At 42.2% G+C, this 19,410-nt stretch overlaps 1 protein-coding gene across 4 annotated transcripts in view; it reads right to left on the bottom strand.

Moving 5' to 3' along the window:
- Nucleotides 1–259: 259 nt before the first annotated feature.
- PATL1 (PAT1 homolog 1, processing body mRNA decay factor) overlaps nt 260–19,410 on the bottom strand; it is a 46,193-nt gene continuing 27,042 nt past the window's right edge. For 2 of the 4 annotated variants that reach the window (XM_063629750.1, XM_055270992.2), the window contains 3 exons: nt 17,169–17,260; nt 16,926–17,075; nt 14,513–16,295 (listed from right to left, as the gene is read on the bottom strand). In XM_063629750.1, the coding sequence (XP_063485820.1) occupies nt 16,274–16,295; nt 16,926–17,075; nt 17,169–17,260 (264 nt within the window). In that variant the 3' untranslated portion in view covers nt 14,513–16,273. Of the gene's footprint in view, nt 529–14,512; nt 16,296–16,925; nt 17,076–17,126; nt 17,261–19,410 lie in introns of those variants that run through there. The other 2 variants (XM_055270906.2, XM_055270804.2) reach the window with 2 other exon arrangements.

Consider the following 19,410-nt stretch of genomic DNA (forward strand, 5'->3'; position numbering starts at 1 on the left):
CCCGCTTTTTACAACTCTTTTCAGTCCATACTGGTTCACCTGCCAGACTCCAATATATTGGATATTTTTGCCTTCATGATTTTTTTTTTTACATAGACTATATTTTTTAGAGCAGTTTTAGATTCACAGCAAAATTGAGCTGAAATTATAGAGAGTTCCATGCACAGCCTCTCCTACTACCAACATCCAGAGTGGTGTAACTGTTAAAATTGATGAATCTACACTGACACATCATTATCCACCCAAAACCCATAGTTTACATTAGTGTTTATTTGGCGTTGTAAATTCTATGGGTTTTGACAACGTATAATGACATTTATCCAGGATTATAATATCATACAGATTAGTTTTATTGTCCTAAAAAACCTTTCTGCTCCACCTATTCATTCTTCCTTTTTCCTTAACTCTTGGCAACCAGTGATCTTTCTACTGTCTTCATAGTTATGCCTTTTCCAGAATGTCTTATAGTTTGAATCACACACATACATTTGTCCTTCAGTATCCATGGGGAATTGGTTCCAAGATTCTCTGCAAATACCAAAATCCACAGATGGTCAAATCTGTTATACAAAATGGCACAGTATTTGCATATAACCTATACACATCTTCTCTTATACTTTAAATTATCTCTAGATTACTTCTAATACCCAATACAATGTAAATGCTATGTAAATAGTTGTTATCCTATATTGTTTAGGGAATAATGACAGGATAAAAGTCTGTACATGTTCAGTACAGGCACAAGCATCTCTTTTTGGGAGAATATTTTTGATCCTTGGTTGAATTCGTGGATGCAGAACCCACAGATATGGAGGGCTGACTATAGTTTGAAAAGAAGCCTTTTAAAAATTGGCTTCTTGCCAGGCCTGGTGGCTCACGCCTGTATTCCTAGCACTTTGGGCAGCTGAAGCGGGTGGATCACAAGGTCAAGAGATTGAGACCATCCTGGCCAACGTGGTGAAACCCCGTCTCTACTGAAAATACAAAAATTAGCTGGGCGTGGCAGCATGTGCCTGTAGTTCCAGCTACTCAGAAGGCTGAGGCAGGAGAATCGCTTGAACTCAGGAAGGGGAGGTTGCAGTGAGCCAAGATCGTGCCACTGCACTCCAGCCTGGGTGACAGAGCGAGACTCTGTTTTAAAAAATAAATAAAATAAAATAAAATTGGCTTCTTTCACTTAGTAGTATGCATTTAAGTTTCCTCTATGTATCGCATTATGTAGATGTACCACAGATCTTGACCACCTCGCTTCAAATCCTGTTTTGGCTAAGTGATGCAATCTTGGGCTGTTTACTTAACCTCTCACCAGTTTCCTTATGACCGTACTAACAGCATCTTTTTCTCAAGGTTTTGGGGAAGGATTAAATAAAAATACATCAAATGTGTCTGGCATATGGTAAATCATAAATGCTGACTGTAATTACTAATTATGCAAGACTATCTTTGTAGCACAACATAACTAACCCTAAGAGGACCGACATGTCTTTCTTGAGGGCATTAGACATACCATAGAAAAACCTGGAAATACTGGGACTTTATATGAGGTAAAAATAATATAATGAATGGATGCCAGCTTTTATTGAGTGTTAAGCACTTTCACAAATATTGATTTTTTTGACATAATCCCACTTGTTCTACCACCCCTTTTACAGGGAGAGAAACTGAGATTCATGAATAAAGTAACTTGCAAAGGTGAAGCTAACACTCAAACACAGATATGAATAGGGCTATAGTCCGATATTACTTGTGCCTTGGAGTCATTTTTAAAACAACAACAAACAATTCGAGGTGCTGGGTGCAATGTCTCATGCCTGTAATCCCAGAATTTTGGGAGGCTGAGGTGGGCAGATCACTCGAGCTCAGCCTGGGCAACGTGGTGAAACCCCATCTATACAAAAAATACAAATCATTAGCCGGGTGTGGTAGCTCATGCCTGTGAGGCTGAGCTACTCAGGAGGCTGGGGGAGGCTCTCTTGAGCCTGGGAGATGGAGGCAGCAGTGAGCTGAGATCATGCCACTGCACTCCAGCCTGGGCAACAGAGTGAGACCTCGTCTCAAAACAAACAAAACAATTCAAATAGTTAAATTAGGAGCCGAGATGTATTATATTTTCTGTCATCAAAATTAAACCAAATGTCACACAAACCCTTCTGTTTCACAGCTGATAATCATGCTTTGCACTTCACAGAGAAAATGCAGGCTCCGAAAGTGCTGGGACCACAGGCCTGAGCCACCATGCCTGGCCAGACACAGACTTCTTTCTCCTCCTTTGTATATTGTTTCTGTTATTACCTTTTGCCCTAAGGTGGCTGCTAGAGCTGCTAGAATTCCCTAGAATTTGTAATAACTTAAAATTCAAGGGTGGGCACAGTGTCTCACGTTTGTAATCCCAGCACTTTGGGAGACTGAGGCGGGTGGATCACCTGAGGTTGGGAGTTCGAGACCAGCCTGGCCAACATGGTGAAACCCTGTCTCTACTAAAAATACAAAACTTAGGCCAGGCACGGTAGCTCAGGCCTGTAATCCCATCACTTTCGGAGACCAAGGAGGGTGGATCACCTGAGGTCAGGAGTTCAAGACTAGTCTGGCCAACATGGTGGAACCCTGTCTCTACTAAAAATACAAAAATTAGCTGGGTGCAGTGGCGGGCACCTGTAATCCCAGCTACTCAGGAGGCTGAGGCAGGAGAATTGCTTGAACCCGGGAGGTGGAGGTTGCAGTGAGCTGAGATGGCCCCATTTCACTCCAGCCTGGGCAACAGAGCAAGACTCCATCTCAAAAAAAAAAAAAAAAAAATTAGCCGGGCATGGTGGCATGTGCCTATGGTCTCAGCTACTTGGGAGGTTGAGGTGAGAGGATGGCTTGAACCCGGGAAGTGGAGGTTGCAGTGAGCTGAGATCACGCTACTGCACTCCAGCCTGGGCGACAGAGTGAGATCCTGTCTCAAAATAAAGTAAAATAAAATAAAATAAAATTAAATAAAAAAATTGTCTAATTACACTTAATGAACTCTAATACAGGTTGAATAGCCCTTATCTGAAATGCTTGGGACCAGAAGAATTTCAGATTTCTGATTTTATTTTTGGATTTTGGAATATTTCCATTATATATAGAGTGCTTACTGGTTCAGCATCCCTAATCTGAAAATTCTAAACCTGAAATGCTCCAATGAGCATTTCTTTTGAGCACCATGTCAGCACTCAAAAAGTTTCAGATTTTGGAGTATTTTGGATTTCAGATTTTCAGATTAGAGATGCTCAACCTGTACCAAATGATTGAAAAAGTCCTTCATAATAATTGGGATTAGGTTTATTTGGAAGTAACAGAGGCCCAATTTACACTGGTTTAAACCCATAATAGTTTTTTCTCATACAGGAAAGAAATCCCAGGATAGGAAGCTCAAGGTTGGAATGGTGGCTCAAGGAAGTCTTCAGAGACATAGCTTTTTTTTTTTTTTTTTTGAGCCAGGGTCTCAGTCTGTTGCTCAGGCTGGAGTGCAGTGGTTCAGTCTTGGCTCACTGCAGCCTCGACCTCCCAGTCTCAAGGGATCCTCCCACCTCAGCCTCATGACTATTTTTTTTTTTTTTTTTGGCATTTTTAGTAGAGATGGGGTCTTGCTATGTTTCCCAGGCTTGTCCTGAACTCCTGGACTCCAGTGATCCGTCTGCTTTGGCCTCCCAAAGTGCTGGGACTACAGGCCTGAGCCACCTTGCCTGGCCAGACACAGACTTCTTTCTCCCCATTGTACGTTGTTTCTGTTATTACCTTTTGCCCCAGAGTGGCTGCTAGAGCTTCAGTCATTACATCTGCATTCTAAGCAGCAAGAAGAGGGAAGTAAAGAGGACAAAAGTGTAGTGCCTTCCCCTTAGGGAGAATTTTTGGAAGTCACACACAACATGTCTCCTTATTCTTTGTGGGATAGAGAAATGATAGAAAATGATTGTAATCAGGCTTTCTTTGTCTGCCGCTCACTCACTGCAATCTTGGACACATCATGTACGTGTTCTCTCTCTCTTATTTTCTTCCTTCCTTCAAACAGAAGCCTATTACATTTTAACTTAATTAACTCTTTAAAGAACCCATTTTCAAATAGAGTGACATTCTGAGGTACGGGGGTTAGGACTTCAACATAAGAGTTTTGAGGGTGGACACAATTTAGCCCATAACATACAGAGGATACATATGATATGTGAAACTTACAAAGCACAATAGTCAAAGCAATACTGCTTAATGCACCACTCAACATAAGAAATACAAAATGACCAGTTTGCTACATCCTATCCCAATACCAGCCCCTAAACACTTCCAAAAGTAACTGTTGTCTTAAATGTATTTTTTTTTTTTTTTTTTTTTTTTTGAGACGGAGTCTTGCTCTGTCGCCCAGGCTGGAGTGCAGTGGCGCAGTCTCGGCCCACTGCAAGTTCCGCCTCCCAGGTTCACGCCATTCTCCTGCCTCAGCCTCTCTTGAGTAGCTGGGACTACAGGCGCCCGCCACCACGCCCGGCTTATTTTTTTTGTACATTTAGTAGAGACAGGGTTTCACCGTGGTCTCGATCTCCTGACCTCGTGATCCGCCCGCCTCGGCCTCCCAAAGTGCTGAGATTACAAGCGTGAGCCACCGCGCCCGGCCAGTCTTAAATGTATTTTTTTCCAACTTTCATTTTGGATTCAGAGGGTACATGTGCAAGTTTGTTACAAGTGTATTGTGTGATGTTGAGGTCTGAGGTATAGATGATCCTGTCACCCAGGTAGTGAGCATAGTATCCAATAGTTTTTCAGCCCATGTCCACCCTTCTCCCCACTTTTGGAAGTCCCCAGTGTCTACTGTTCCAATTTTATGTCCATGAGTACTCATTGTTTAGCTCCCACTTGTAAGTGAGAACATGCAGTATTTGGTTTTCTGTTTCTGCATTAACTCACTTAGGACAATGGCCTCTAGATGCATCCATGTTCCTGCAAAGGACATCATATTGCTCTTTTTCATGGCTGTGTAGTATTCCATGATGTATATGTACCACATTTTATTTATCCAATCCACCATTGTTGATGGGCACCTAGGTTGATTCTATGCCTTTGCTATTGTGAATAGTGCTGAGAGGAACATTTGTGTGCATGTATCATTTTGGTAGAATGATTTATATTCCTTTGGGTATATACCCAGTAATGGAATTGTTGGGTCAGATGGTAATTCTGTTTTAAGTTCTTTGAGAAATCTCCAAATTGCATTCCACAGTGGCTGAACTAATTTGCATTCCCACCAGCAGGGTACAAGCATTCCACAGCCTTGCCAGCATCTGATATTTTTTTTCACTTTTTAATAATAGTCATTTTGACTGGTGTGAGATGGTACCTCATTGTGGTTTTGATTTGCATTTCTCTGATGATTAATGATGATGAGCATTTTTTCATGTTTGTTGGCCATTTTTCTGTCTTGTTTTGAGAAGTATCTGTTCATGTCCTTTGCCCATTTTTAAATTGGAATATTTGTTTTTTGCTTGTTGCTAAATCTATGTTTAAAAAAATTGTTCCCTCAGTCACTTTGCCTTTTAAAGGCCCAGATTCATCCTGTAGACCAGTGATAATATGAGGCTCTCTGATAAGTGCTCCCTTTTTTTGTTTATTTCCATCTCCATACAGCAGAGTGATCTTTAAAAGTATAAGTCATAGGACATTTTGTGTTTTTTACTTAAAACTCTGCAAAGATTTCCCATTGCAATAAGAATAAATCCCTTCAAGACCCTGTGTGGTCACTCTCTGCCCCACTCCATTCGCTCTAACAACGTTGACTTTCTGTGGTTCCTTGAACTCAAACTCATTTTCATCTCAGAGGCTTGGCTACCTTCTTTATTTTGCTTAGGATGCTTTTCCTAGACCTTTGCATATCTGTCTCTTCTCATAATTCAGATGTCTGCTTGAATGTCACCTGCTTATTGAGCCCTTCCTTGCTACTCTGTCTACAGTACAAGCACATCTCCCCCACTCGAATCACTTTGTTCTTTTCTTAGCACTTATCATTGTAAGTATCCCCCTCAGAATGCAAACTGCACCAGAATACGGGTTTAGTTTGTCTTTGTCACCACTGTATCTGGAGTAATGTGGGACATACAAGAGCTTAACTGACTTATATGATCAAATTGTTCCTGATCTAGGGGTTGTTGTGATAAAATGAGTGACAATGTATTTTGAAATGAGTCTCATAAACACAGACCAATTTATTACATCGAGCTCTATTCTCTAAATAATCTCTTTAAGCTCTGTTTGTTTGCTTCTTTTTCTTTTCTTTTCTTTCTTTCTTTTTTTTTTTTTTTTTTTTTGAGACAGGGTCTCACTCTGTCACCCAGGCTGGAGTGCAGTGGCATGATCTCGGCTCACTGCAACCTCCACCTTCCAGGCTCAAGCGATTCTCCTGCCTCAGCCTCCCAAGTAGCTGGGATTACAGCTGCCACCACCATGCCCAGCTAATTTTTTATCTTTTTAGTAGAGACGGGTTTTCACCATGTTGGCAGGCTGGTCTCAAACTCCTGACCTCATATGATCCACCGCTTTGGCCTCCCAAATTGCTGGGATTACAGGTGTGAGCCATCATGCCCAGCCTTCTCCTCTCCCCTCCCCTCCCCTCCCTCCCTCCCTCCCTCCCTCCCTCCCTCCTTCTTTCCTTCCTTCCTTCCTCCCTTCCCTCCTTCCTTCCTTCGTTTTTGTGAGATAGGGTCTCATTTGTCAGCTGGAGTGCAGTGGAGCAATCACAGCTCACTGCAGCCTCAACTTCCTGGGCTCGTGATCCTCCCACCTCAGCCTCCTAAGTAGCTGGGACTATAGGCATGTGCCACCATGCCTGGCTAATTTTTAAAAATTTTTTGTAGAGATGGGGGTCTCACTATGTTGCCCAGGCTGGTCTTGAACTCCTAGGCTCAAGTGATCCTCCTGCCTCAACCTCCCAAAGTGCTGGGATTAAAAGGGTAAGCCACTGCACCCAGCTAAGCTTTGTTTCGTTTTCTTTTCTTTTTCTTTTTTTTGAGATGGAGTCTTGCCCTGTTGCCCAGGCTGGAGTGCAGTGGTGCAATCTCAGCTCACTGCAACCTCTGTCTCCCAGGTTCAAGCGATTCTCCTGCCTCAGTCTCTTAAGTAGCTGGGACTACAGGTGCAAGCCACCATACCTGGCTAATTTTCATATTTTTAGTAGAGACAGGGTTTCACCATATTGGCCAGGGTGGTCTCAAACTCCTGACCTCAAGTGATCTGCCCACCTCAGTCTCCCAAAGTGCTGGGATTACAAATATGAGACACTGTGCCCAGCCTTGAATTTTAAATTGGGATTACAGGTGCTGGGATTACTGGTGTGAGCCACTGCGTCTGGACAGCTTTGTTTCTTAATAACAAAACTATTTCATGACCAGGTATTTGTTGGATGTCTGCGAGGTGTTGACTCTGTGCTGGGCTTTGCAGTACAGCCGTGAACAAGACAGACTATTTCCGTATTTGTGAAGCTCCCATATTAATGCAGTGAATTTATGAAAAAATAATTGCTGTGACAATATATCTAATGTAAAAAATACATTTCAAAATACTGGGAATGAGGAAGAGTGGAGGCAAGGAGCTCTTTTTTTTCCCTCCCTAGATGATGTTTAAATAAAAAAGACCATAGAGATGCTTGACAGCTGCATTGCTGTGACTCTGATCCTTATATATTGCAATTCGTTCTGATAATTACAACCTGAATTGCTCCCTTTTTGACATTACTGAGAGGCAATTGTCTAATCTGCTTACTGCAAATGAAGGCATTAAAATTCAATCAGAAGAGTTTGCAGATGCAATGTTAAAGCCTCGCAGCTTTTCAGCTGCTCCTCTGAAGCTTGGGTCTAGGAATAGGAGCCTTCTTGCAGCCAAGACACTAGAAATGGAGCTCAAAACTTAAGGTTTAAATCCCAGTTTTAGACCTTACCAGCTGGAAGGTCTTGCTGATCTAGTTTTGGTACTGTACAATTATAGTTGCCCATCCTGCTTCAAAAGGTTATAGAGAAGACTGAATTGGAACATGAATGTGTTCTTTGTACACTATAAAATAACTATGGAAATGTGACATTGTGGGTTTACCTTTGTTACTGTTAGATGAACAACAGTAACTGAAAAAAAGTATTTGAAGATTGAATCCTATTAACAGGAGAACAATCAGATAAATGATGGCATAATGGCACACAGTGGAATACTATACAACTATGAAAAAGAACAGGGGACTGGGTACAATGTCTCACGCCTGTAATCCCAGCACTTTGAGAGGCCAGGCTGGGAGGACTGAATGAGCCCAGGAGTTTGAGACCAGCCTGGGCAACAAGCAAGACCTTGTCTCTGCAAAAAATAAAATAATTAGCCAGGCATGGTGGTGCACATCTTTTTTCCCAGCTATTCAGGAGGCTGAGGTGGAGGTTGGGGGTCTAGTGAGACATGATCACACCACTGCACTCCAGACTGGGCAACAGAGCAAGACCCTGTATCAAAAAGAAAAGAACAGGGTAGCTCTCTATATACCAACACAGAAAGATGCCCGTGATGTATTAAGAGAGAAAAATGTAAAACTATAATTCTATCTATGTATGCATGTACATGCACACATCACTTGGAGAACAATACGCTAAACTGTTAGCAGTGTTTCTTCTGGGGGGTCAAATTTGAGAAACCTTCCTTTTGTTAGTTATATGCAGATTTGTTTCTCATTTGTTAGAGTAGTGCAATCTAAGCAATTTAATAAATTTTATATTCACAACTGGCAAAGTACATGTGTCACTGATTACCTAGCTCCCTGCTAGATATTTCACAGATCTGAAGTCTAATTTTGGTTAATATTGCTTTGGAGAACGAACTTGGCTGAACTGGGAGCTTGGAGAGTCATGTTGAATAATAAACAAGTTCCTCAGAACAGCCTTACATGCAACATTTGCAAAATAAGAAGCAAAGCAGAGGCTGTCATGAGACCTGCAATCTATTCACAACTTGCCTTCTGATGCAAGAAGGAAGAAGGTAAAAATGCTATTAGGTGATTTTAAGATACTGATTTCCCAGACTAAGACTTGTTTCCTAAAAACCCACATACTAAGTTCTCAGGGACCACAATATTAAATGTATTTAAGCATAGCTGGGAGGGGAGGAAAAATACAACACCCCTTCAGTCTTCCCAGTTTTGCTTCTCACACAATGAACTTCACAGCCCCCAAAAAGTAGATGGCTGTCAAATTCAGAAAGCTGGCCAGGCGCAGTGGCTAATGCCTGTAATCCCAGCATTTTGGGAGGCCAAGGCAGGCAGATCACTTGAGGTCAGGAGTTCGAAGCCAGCCTGTCCAACATGGTGAAACCCCATCTCCATTAAAAATGCAAAAATTAGCTGGGCATAATCTCAGTAGCTGTAATCCCAGCTACTCGAGAGGCTGAGGCAGGAGAATCGCTGGAGCCCAGGAGGCAGAGGTTGCAGTGAGCCAAAATCATGCCACTGCACTCCAGCTTGAGCGACAGGGTGAGATTCTGTCTCAAAAAAAAAAAAAGTTCAGAAAGTCATGCCTTGTCCTTCCTAATGTTTAGCAGGGCAACTTGGGTGATTTAACAGCCACAGTTTGGAAAAAATGCAATTTAGTGTAAATATAGAAGCTGTATTTGGGGATTTGTTAAAGTGGTTCTTTGATCTCACACTTGGTATATCATCTTAAATGTTTATAGCAGAGGTCAGGTGGAGTGGCTCATGCCTGTAATCCCAGCACTTTGGGAGGCTGAGGCGGGCAGATCACAAGGTCAGGAAATCGAGAACATCCTGGCCAACATGGCGAAACCCCGTCTATACTACAAATACAAAATTAGCCGGCCATGGTGGTGCATGCCTCAGGAGGCTGAGGCAGGAGAATTGCTTGAACCCAGGAGGTGGAGGCTGTGGTGAGCCAAGATCATGCATTGCACTCCAGCCTGAGCAAAAAGAGTGAAACTCCGTCTAAAAAAAAAAAAAAAAACTGCTCATCATCACTGGTCATTAGATACATGCAAATCAAAATTACAATGAGATACCATCTCACGCCAGTCAGAATGGCGATCATTAAAAAGTTAGGACTTATTGGCCAGGCGCGGTGGCTCACGCCTGTAATCCCAGCACTTTGGGAGGCCGAGGCGGGCGGATCACGAGGTCAGGAGATCGAGACCATCCTGGCTAACATGGTGAAACCCTGACTCTACTAAAAATACCAAAAATTAGCCGGACATGGTGGCGGGCGCCTGTAGTCCCAGCTACTCATGAAGCTCAGGCAAGAGAATAGCGTGAACCTGGGAGGCAGAGGTTGCAGTGAGCCGAAATCGCGCCACTGCACTCCAGCCTGGGCAACAGAGCGAGACTCTGTCTCAAAAAAAAAAAAAAAAAAAAAAAAGTTAGGACTTATTTTTTCACTAGAAATAGCTACTATGTTTAGCAGTTTTAAGATAATATCCCCCTTTTAAGGTTATAATACATGCTCATTGAAGACAAATTGGGAAAATATGAAAAAGCAGGAACAATCACCTACACACAAAATCCTCCACAGCCCTTTCCCTTAAAGGCAACCACTATTTGGTCATCTTTGATTTCACTCTTCTCGCCCATATATATCTATATCTATATGTATATCTGTATCTGTATCTATCTATATACATATATTGAGACGGGGTATCACTCTGTTGCCCAAGCTGGAGGTCAGTGGCACAATCTTGGCTCACTGCAACCTCCACCTCCTGGGTTCAAGTGATTATCAGCCCCAGCCTCCCTAGTAGCTGAGATTAAAGGTGCACACCACCATGCCCAGCTAATTTTTGTATTTTTAGTAGAGATGAGGTTTTGCCATATTGGCCTGGCTGGTCTCGAATTCCTGATCTAATGTGATCTGCCTGCCTTGGCTTCCCAAAGTGCTAGGATTGCAGGCGTGAGCCACCACGCCTAGCCTCCCGTATATTTTTTACTCCACAGAGATTGTCATGTACATATACAGAACCTATTTTTTACTTAACGTTATATTCTCACATTTTCCTATGCAACTAAATTCTTCAAAAACAACTTTTTCTTGAAAAATATTTTTTCTTCTAAGAACATAATACGTTTTCTCTATAGAAATTTTGAAAATTATTGAAAAGCCAAAAGGAAAAGAAAGTTCTCCGTAATCCCATCACCTACAGATACCAGTAATCTTTAGAAAAATATCTTTCCAATATTTTCTTCGTATATGCATTTTCTTAAAAATTGGATTCAAAGCATATGTTTCTTCACCATACTATATAAAATATTTTCCATGATTAAATATTCTGCCTTTTTAAATTTTTCTAGACAGGGTCTTCTTGCTCTGTCTTCCAGGCTGAATCTTATCATAGCCTCGAACTCCTGGGCTCAGGCAATCCTGCCTCAGCCTCCTGAGTTAGCTGAGACTACAGGCACATGCCACCACGCCTGGCTAATTTTTAAATTTTTTTGCAGAGACAAAGTCTTGCAAAGTCTTCCCTCCCAAAGTGCTGGGATTACAAGCATGAGCAACTGCACCTAGCCCAATATTCTGCCTAATTGTCCACAACACATGGATCATTGTTTACTTAACCATTATTGTAATGTTGAACATTTAGATTATTTCTAATTTTTTTATTGTAAGTAAAGCTGACTGGGTGAAATGGCTTATGCCTCTAATGAATCATTTGGGAGGCCAAGCCAGGTTTGAGACCAGCCTGGGTAACAGAGCAAGACCCTGTCTCTACAAAAAATAAAATAATTAGCTGGGCAGGGTGGCATGTGTCTGTAGTCCCAGCTACTTGTGAGGCTGAGGTGGGAGGATTGCTTGAGGCCAGGAGTTCAAGGCTGCAGTGAGCTATGACTGCACCACTGCACCAAAGCCTGGGCAACAGAGCAAGATTTTGTCTTCAAAAAATAAAAATAAGGAAAGCTGTGGTAAGTACCATTGCTTTGTTATATTTTCTTAGATTTCTAAAGCCAAAGTAATTGTTCAAAGGCTAAGAATACTTTGAAGTGCTCCACACTGTGAAAGCACTTTCCAGAAACGTAGACATTTACCCCCGCCAGTGAGTGGCAGCCCCAAATTCTCACTAACATTATTTTTAAAGTTTTTATTAATTTGGTAGGATAAAAACATTTACTTTTTACTTCTCTGATTACCAGTGGGGGTGAGGTTCTTAATATTATTCACTTGCACTTTATTTTGTGAACGTTTATTCACAAGGCCTATTACCCATTAGAGTTTATTACCTATGTATTATTTATCAGGTTCTTTTTCTTACATAGGACATTACATGCATTAGTATCAGTTTTCAACTCTGTGCCATATTCTTGTAAATTACTTTAGTGCATCACTTTTTTTGGAAGTTACTATTGTCCTCATTAGTTACTCTGAGGTTTACAAATTACTTTTTAAGAAATAATAAAAAAATTGTACATGGGATTTTACTATGTTGCCCAGGGCCAGGTGTAGTGGCTCAGGACTTTTAAAAGTCATTTGTGCATTTGTGACCAGGCACAGTGGCTCATGCCTGTAATCCCAACACTTTGGGCAAGTGATTCTCAAGGCAGGAGAATCACTTGAACCCAGTAGTTTGAGACCAGCCTGGGCAACATAGTAAAATCCCATGTACAAATTTTTCTTCTTTTTTTGAGACTGAGACGGAGTTTTGCTCTTGTTCCCCAGGCTGGAGTGCAGTGGCGCAATCTCAGCTTACTGCAACCTCCACCTCTGGGGTTCAAGTTGATTCTTCTGCCTCAGCCTCCCGAGTAGTGGGGATTAACAGGCATGTGCCACTATGCCTGGCTAATTTTGTAATTTTAGTAGAGATGGGTTTTCACCATGTTGGCCAGGGTGGTCTCAAACTCCTGACCTCAGGTGATCCGCCTGCCTTGGCCTCCCAAAGTGCTGGGATTACAGGCATGAGCCACTGCACCTGGCCTCACATGAGTTTTTTTCTTGGCTTTACTACTAGCCACCTGTGGCACCTTGGGCAAGTCACTGCACTCTCAGAGATTTGGCTTCCTCAAATTGTGAGGACTGGGCTACATGATCTCTAGGAATTTCTTCACGTCTGACATTTACAGTCTAGTCTTCTGTGAAGGTAGGGGCATCCTTGGCCCAGTCCACTCTAACAAAGCAGGGCTATCTAATAACACCTTGTGTTGTTTCATGTTAAGAGGTGTGAATAAATCTTTTACTGGAAGATAATTTTATTTCCTTACAGCAATAGTATGCTGTATGAGTTTCCTGCTCTGCTGCCCATTACCTGTATCACCTCCACAAGCTACTGAACCTCAAGGAACCCATCTCCTCATCAGGAAGAAAAATAAGCTTTATGTAGGTAGGCACCTAATAATGTTAAATTATTTCCTCTTTATCATGTAAAACTTTGGAGGCTCACTCCTGTAATCCAGTACTTTGGGAGGCCAAGGCAGAAGAATCCCTTGAGCCAGGGTTTTGAGCCCAGCCTGGGCAACGTAGCGAGACCTCATCTCTACTAAAAATAAAAAAAATTAGCTGGGCATGATGGCACCCGCCTGTAGTAGTCCCAGCTACTTGGGAGGCTGAGGTGGGAGAACTGCTTGAGCCTGGGAGGTAGAGGCTGCAGTGAGCCATGATTGTGTCACGGCACTGGAACCTGGGTGACAGAGAAACTTGTCTCAAAAAAAGAAAAAAACCTTCAGTCTGAGTGCAGTGATTCACGCCTGTACTCCCAGCATTTTGGGGGGCCAAGGTGGGAAGATCACTTGAGCCTGGGAGTTCGAGACCAGCCTGGGCAACATAGGGAGATCCCGACTCTACAAAAAGTGCAAAAATTAGCCAGGTGTGGTGGTGCACACCTGTAGTCCCAGTTACTCGGGAGGCTGAGGTGGATCACTTGAGCCTGGGAGATCAAGGCTGCAGTGAGTGGTGATTGTGCTACTGTGCCACTACACTCCAGCCTGAGCGACAGAGACCCTGTCTTGAAAACAAAACCCCACTTTTTTTTTGCCCCTTTCTATGTGTTTGCTGAATCTTTTATCTTGAGCATTTTAGAGTAAAAATGATACTCAAGTCTGAAATAATAAAAATAAATTTACTATAAAGAATGACCTTTTCCCATCTCCTTTGGAGAGATGAGTTTTGAAATACAATATGCTCAGAACTAAGTAAATACTATCCATGAAGGCAGCTGAATGCCTCATTGGGCTACAAGAGTCTCTTAAAGGGGGACAGATTCCTCAATGCCTAGAGATGGGCAGGATGGAGAAGACAAATTAGTTTATCTACTACAATTTATAATTTTGTCGTATAGTTAAAATGGGGGGAGGAGAAACTGAAAGCATCTTCGATTTTTAAAGAAAAGTTATTATATAAAAATATTTGTCTCCTTTGCAACAAAATTAAAAACCTAAAAATATAGGTAATAATATCTTTAATCCCCAACATCAAGAAGTTGCCAGTCTATCTAAATATGCTAGAAACATAAAAATCATTTTCAGAGTATGAACTCAAAGTAGAAATGCAGGCACTCATTTTTAAGTATACAATTTGTTTTTATTTACAATACCCTATAAAAATGTAAATTTAGAAACTTTTATTTTCATTAATTAGAACCAAACAAAAAAGATAAAGCACAGTAAGGAGGAGATAATAATCAAGTATTTACTTGATTGGTTGTGAAGGGAAGGTAGGAAAGGCGTGTAGTGGAAATGGTCAGTAGATGATGGTAGAGGGAAGCTAGGTAACATCACTGGGGAACAGCTGGCGGAGCCTGGGGTTACAGCATGGGAAGAAACGGAGATGGAGAACAAGGACAGCTGGTTTTAACAGAGGATCTTACTGTTGTACAATACATGTATGTGCAAAATGTTTATTCTCTTTAAATACCACAACCTGTCCCCCCCACCCCCCAACTACATTCGAAAAGGTAAGAACAGCAGAAAGATCACCAAGGCCATGTAAATTTAATTTTCTTCAGGGCTGTAATCACTAGGGATCAAAACTCCTTAGTCTGGTTGACTGCTGAATGGGAGAGGAGTGAGAAAGATCACGAAGGCCATGTAAAATTAATTCAGATTTAATTTTCTTCAGGGCTGTAATCACTAGGGATCAAAACTCCTTAGTCTGGTTGACTGCTGAATGGGAGAGGAGTAAGTGAGAAAGATCACGGCAGGCTGGCCCTGCAATTATTCAAACCCAGGCCCCTGGCTCCCTGGGAACGAGACTTGGGTGAGATGAAATAGTAAAGACAGCAGTTCTGCCCATGGTGTGGAGACTAAAAAGCAAAGCAGGCCAAACTTAGCTTCCATGGTTACATATGGAAGTTTCTATTCATGACACCAAATAAAAGTGGGGAAGAAGGAAGCATGGCTTACTGAAGTAGTCTCAGGAAGACAGGGCAAGTGTGCAAAAGGCCACATTGCCAAAGCAGGCTACTAGTGAGGATCATCCTGGGTGACTTCAAATGCACTTGAGGGGAAAGGCTCAAGTACCCTGTAATTGTAGCAGGAAAAAGACATAACCATGTGCTGTTTCGATTAAGGTGGACAGAAACTAAGGAAATAAAGGTGGGAAGAAGAAAAAGGACTTCTCAGCCTAGACCTGGGCATAAGCCAATTAAGAGTTCTGATTTTATTAAACGTGCTGCATACTCTTTATTTATGTTAAAACAAGTAGAACCCACCAAATTAATTACAAGATAGAACAGAAACAGATTAAAATACATCAGCTGGTTTGTGTTTAGAAGAGGTAATGAGACAACTAAATATTTTTCAATCTAAAATTCATTCTTTAAGGACCCTCTGAAGACCACATAAATACATGTATGGGGTGTGTGTGTGTGTGTGTGTATCTACGTGTGTGTGTATATCTTGATCTCTACTTAATTGGTTCTTCTATAGTCATATTAATATGGGGCAATGAAAAAACAACTTCAATAGGATGAGGGAAGGAATCCTTTGGCAGGCTACAATCTACTCTGAGGTGGAGTAGTGGAGGGATAAAGGGAGAGATTACACTTGTGTCTCTAGGGCAAAGAAAATGCAAAACAGAACTGAGTAAAAGTAGGACATGCAGAACTGTAACATAGAAGGTAAAGAAACCAGCAGAAGTATCACCCAGCCAAATTTCATAGAGCAGTGGGGAAATATCTGACATTTAGAGAGACAACCCCTGTAAACAGGAATCAATCCTACAAGACTTCGCTTTGGGGAAAAAGCTACCTTCCCTCCCTCATTAAAAACACTCCATTGGTGATGGCAGCAGTGCAGGTACAGGACACATTTGGAGATCTTTTATCGTATCCCCTGAACTAGCCTAGGGGTACAAAGGAGAGAAAGGAAAATTGTATAAATGAGTTAAAATAGAAGGCAATCTTTCATATTACAGTTACATCTTTGTAAGACTTCTCGTAACAAAACACCCGAGATATTTCTCTTCCCTTAGCATTTGGTCATCTTTTATAAAGGCTCTGTTGTACCCAGCTCAGTGTTTTATATCTAACCGACACACAAATAGTTAATAAAAAGTCAATCTCTTCCACCAAATTCAGTTTTATTCCCCCCTCCACCCCAATCATAACTTCTTTTTATTTTTTTTGAGACAGGGTCTCGCTCTGTCACCCAGGCTGGAGTGCAGTGGCGTGATCTCAGCTCACTGCAATCTCTGCCTCCTGGGTTTAAATGATTTTCATACCTCAGCCTACCGAATAGCTGGGATTACAGGCATGCACCACCGCACTTGGCTAATTTTTGTATTTTTTAGTAGAGACAGGGTTTCACCATTTTGGTCAGGCTGGTCTGGAACTCCTGGCCTCAAGTGATCCACCCGCCTGGGTGTCCTAAAGTGCTGGGATTACAGGTGTGAGCCACTGCACCCAGCCTCCCAACCATAACTTCTAAAGTCCCAACTTTAGTGAGATGTGAAACTCTTCGGTTTCAAACTTACTGCAGTTTTGTCTCCAGCAAGTTCAGTTTCTGCCGGTCAACATAGCGAGAAAAGAGGGACACTAGGTTTGTAGGTATAGAGATTGGCTTGGCGAGGGCTGCTTGGGGAATCCGTAGAAGTTCTCGTGTTGCCATGAACATCACCTCCGTCCTGACAGGGAAGACGCGTAATAATATTACGAGAAAAAAATTTAAAAATTACCTCAAAGAACTTAAAATAAGAGAAGAAACAGTCCACACTGACCACTGATTATTTTGCGTTGATTCTGTGGCAGGGTCTGAACTCTGTAGGTCTTCACCACGGCTCAGGAGGATGAGGAGCAGTGACAGGCCAAACTACGAGAGAAGACAGAGGGAATCAAACTCAACACTACGTCTAAACCTCCTCCACCACTGTTGAAGGGATCCTGGCATCAGATGGGGAACAGCTCTAAATCAAAATAACCTCACTACTGTGCTTCTCTGTGAAACCAGGCAAAGATCAGACAAGCATGAGTTGAAAGGCTATGTCTCCCTCCAGGCTTTATTCTGGCATAGCAATGACCAGGCACAGTCAACAGAAAGGGAAAGTCATGGTGTCCAACACGCCTCTCTGTTCCCCATGCTGAGGTTAAAAGATGGTTTTTCCTTGCCATGGATAATGAAGAATTTGACTTTTCTCCTATTTATGAGAACTGAAATAGGCTAAAAAAGAAAGTCAATGAAGACCAATTTTGGTACAGAAATTAAAAATCAGGAAAAAATAAGAAAAAAGCATTAAATACAGTAAAATATTTTGAATTGAGAAATAAGGTGTAAACTGTAGGAAAATATACAAATAAGGACAACTGAAATAAACATGGTATAAAGAGAAACTTTTCATTAAAAAGCACATCTCTATCTGGAAATATAAAGTCTTAGAGAGAATGTTAATAAAAATCTAAAAAATAAAAAGAAAGGGTAAACAGACGTATACACCGTATCTATAATTAAAATTCAGCAACATGCTTTAGAGTATGAAATATATAAAAATGGTCAGGTGTGGTGGTTCATGCCTATAATCCCAGCACTTTGGGAGGCCAAGGTGGGTGGATCACCTGAGGTCAGGAGTTTGAGACCAGCCTGACCAAAATGGTGAAACCCCGTCTCTACTAAAAATAGAAAATTAGCCAGGCACGGTGGCACATGCCTGTAATCCCAGCTACTTGGGAGGCTGAGGCAGGAGAATTGCTGGAACCCGGGAGGTGGAGGTTGCAGTGAGCCAAGATCACACCATTGCACTCCAGCCTGGGCAACATGAGTGAAACTCCATCTCCAAAAAAAAAAAAAAAAAGTAACATATAAAAATGTGTTTTATTTAGTGGACAGTAAAATCAGGAAATATAGTCTTTGGGGCATAGGATAAAAATATGGGCCGGGCGAGGAGGCTCATGCATGTAATCCCAGCACTTTGGGAGGCCAAGGCGGGTGGATCAAGAGGTCAGGAGATTGAGATCATCCTGGCTAACATGGTGAAACCCCATCTCTACTAAAAAATACAAAAAATTAGCTAGGCGTGGTGGCGGGTGCCTGTAGTCCCAGCTACTCAGGAGGCTGAGGCAGGAGAATGGCTTGAACCCAGGAGGCAGAGCTTGCAGTGAGCTGCGATCACGCCACTGCACTCCAGCCTGGGTGACAGAGCAAGACTCCGTCTCAAAAGAGAAAAAAAAAAATGAACAGGGGGCTGGGCATGGGTGTGGTGGCTCATGCCTGTAGTTCCAGTACTTTGGGAGGTGGAGGCAGGACTGCTTGAGTCCAGGAGTTCGAGACCAGCCAGAGCAACATAGTGAGACCCTGTTTCTGCAAAAAATATAAAAATCAATTGGAGGCTGGGTGTGGTGGCTCACACCTGTAATCCCAGCACTTTGGGAGGCTGAGGCAGGCAGATCACGTGAGGTCAGGAGCTCCGGACCAGCCTGGCCAACATAGTGAAATCCCGTCTCTGCTAAAAACACAAACATTAGCCTGGTATGGTGGTGGGCACCTGTAATCTCAGCTACCTGGGGGGCTGAGGCAGGAGAATTGCTTGAACCTGGGAGGCAGGGGTTGCAGTGAGACAAGATATCGCCATTGCACTCCAGCCTGGGTGACAGAGCAAGGCTCTGTCTCAAAAAAAAAAAAAAAAAAAAAAAAAAAAAGTCAATCGGGCATGGTGGCACATGCTACTCAAGAGGCTGAGGTGGGAGGATTGCTTTGAGTCCAGAAAGTTGAGGCTGCAATGAGCTGTGACTATGCCACTGCACTGAAGCCTGGGTGACAGAGTGAGATCCTGTCTCGAAAAAGAAAATACAAATAGGGACAAGAAGGTCTAGGTTAAATATATGACTCATAGCTATAAATGGATCATAAAAGGAAGGCTGGCAGTACTTTGGGATTCCATCCCAACTTTCTAGGCTCACTCACTTTTCCACAAAATTTCCCTTCATGGCCGGTTGCAGTAGCTCACACCTGTAATCCCAACACTTTTG

This window comes from Symphalangus syndactylus, chromosome 1, assembly GCF_028878055.3.
Source record: "Symphalangus syndactylus isolate Jambi chromosome 1, NHGRI_mSymSyn1-v2.1_pri, whole genome shotgun sequence".
Taxonomy (NCBI): Eukaryota; Metazoa; Chordata; class Mammalia; order Primates; family Hylobatidae; genus Symphalangus; species Symphalangus syndactylus.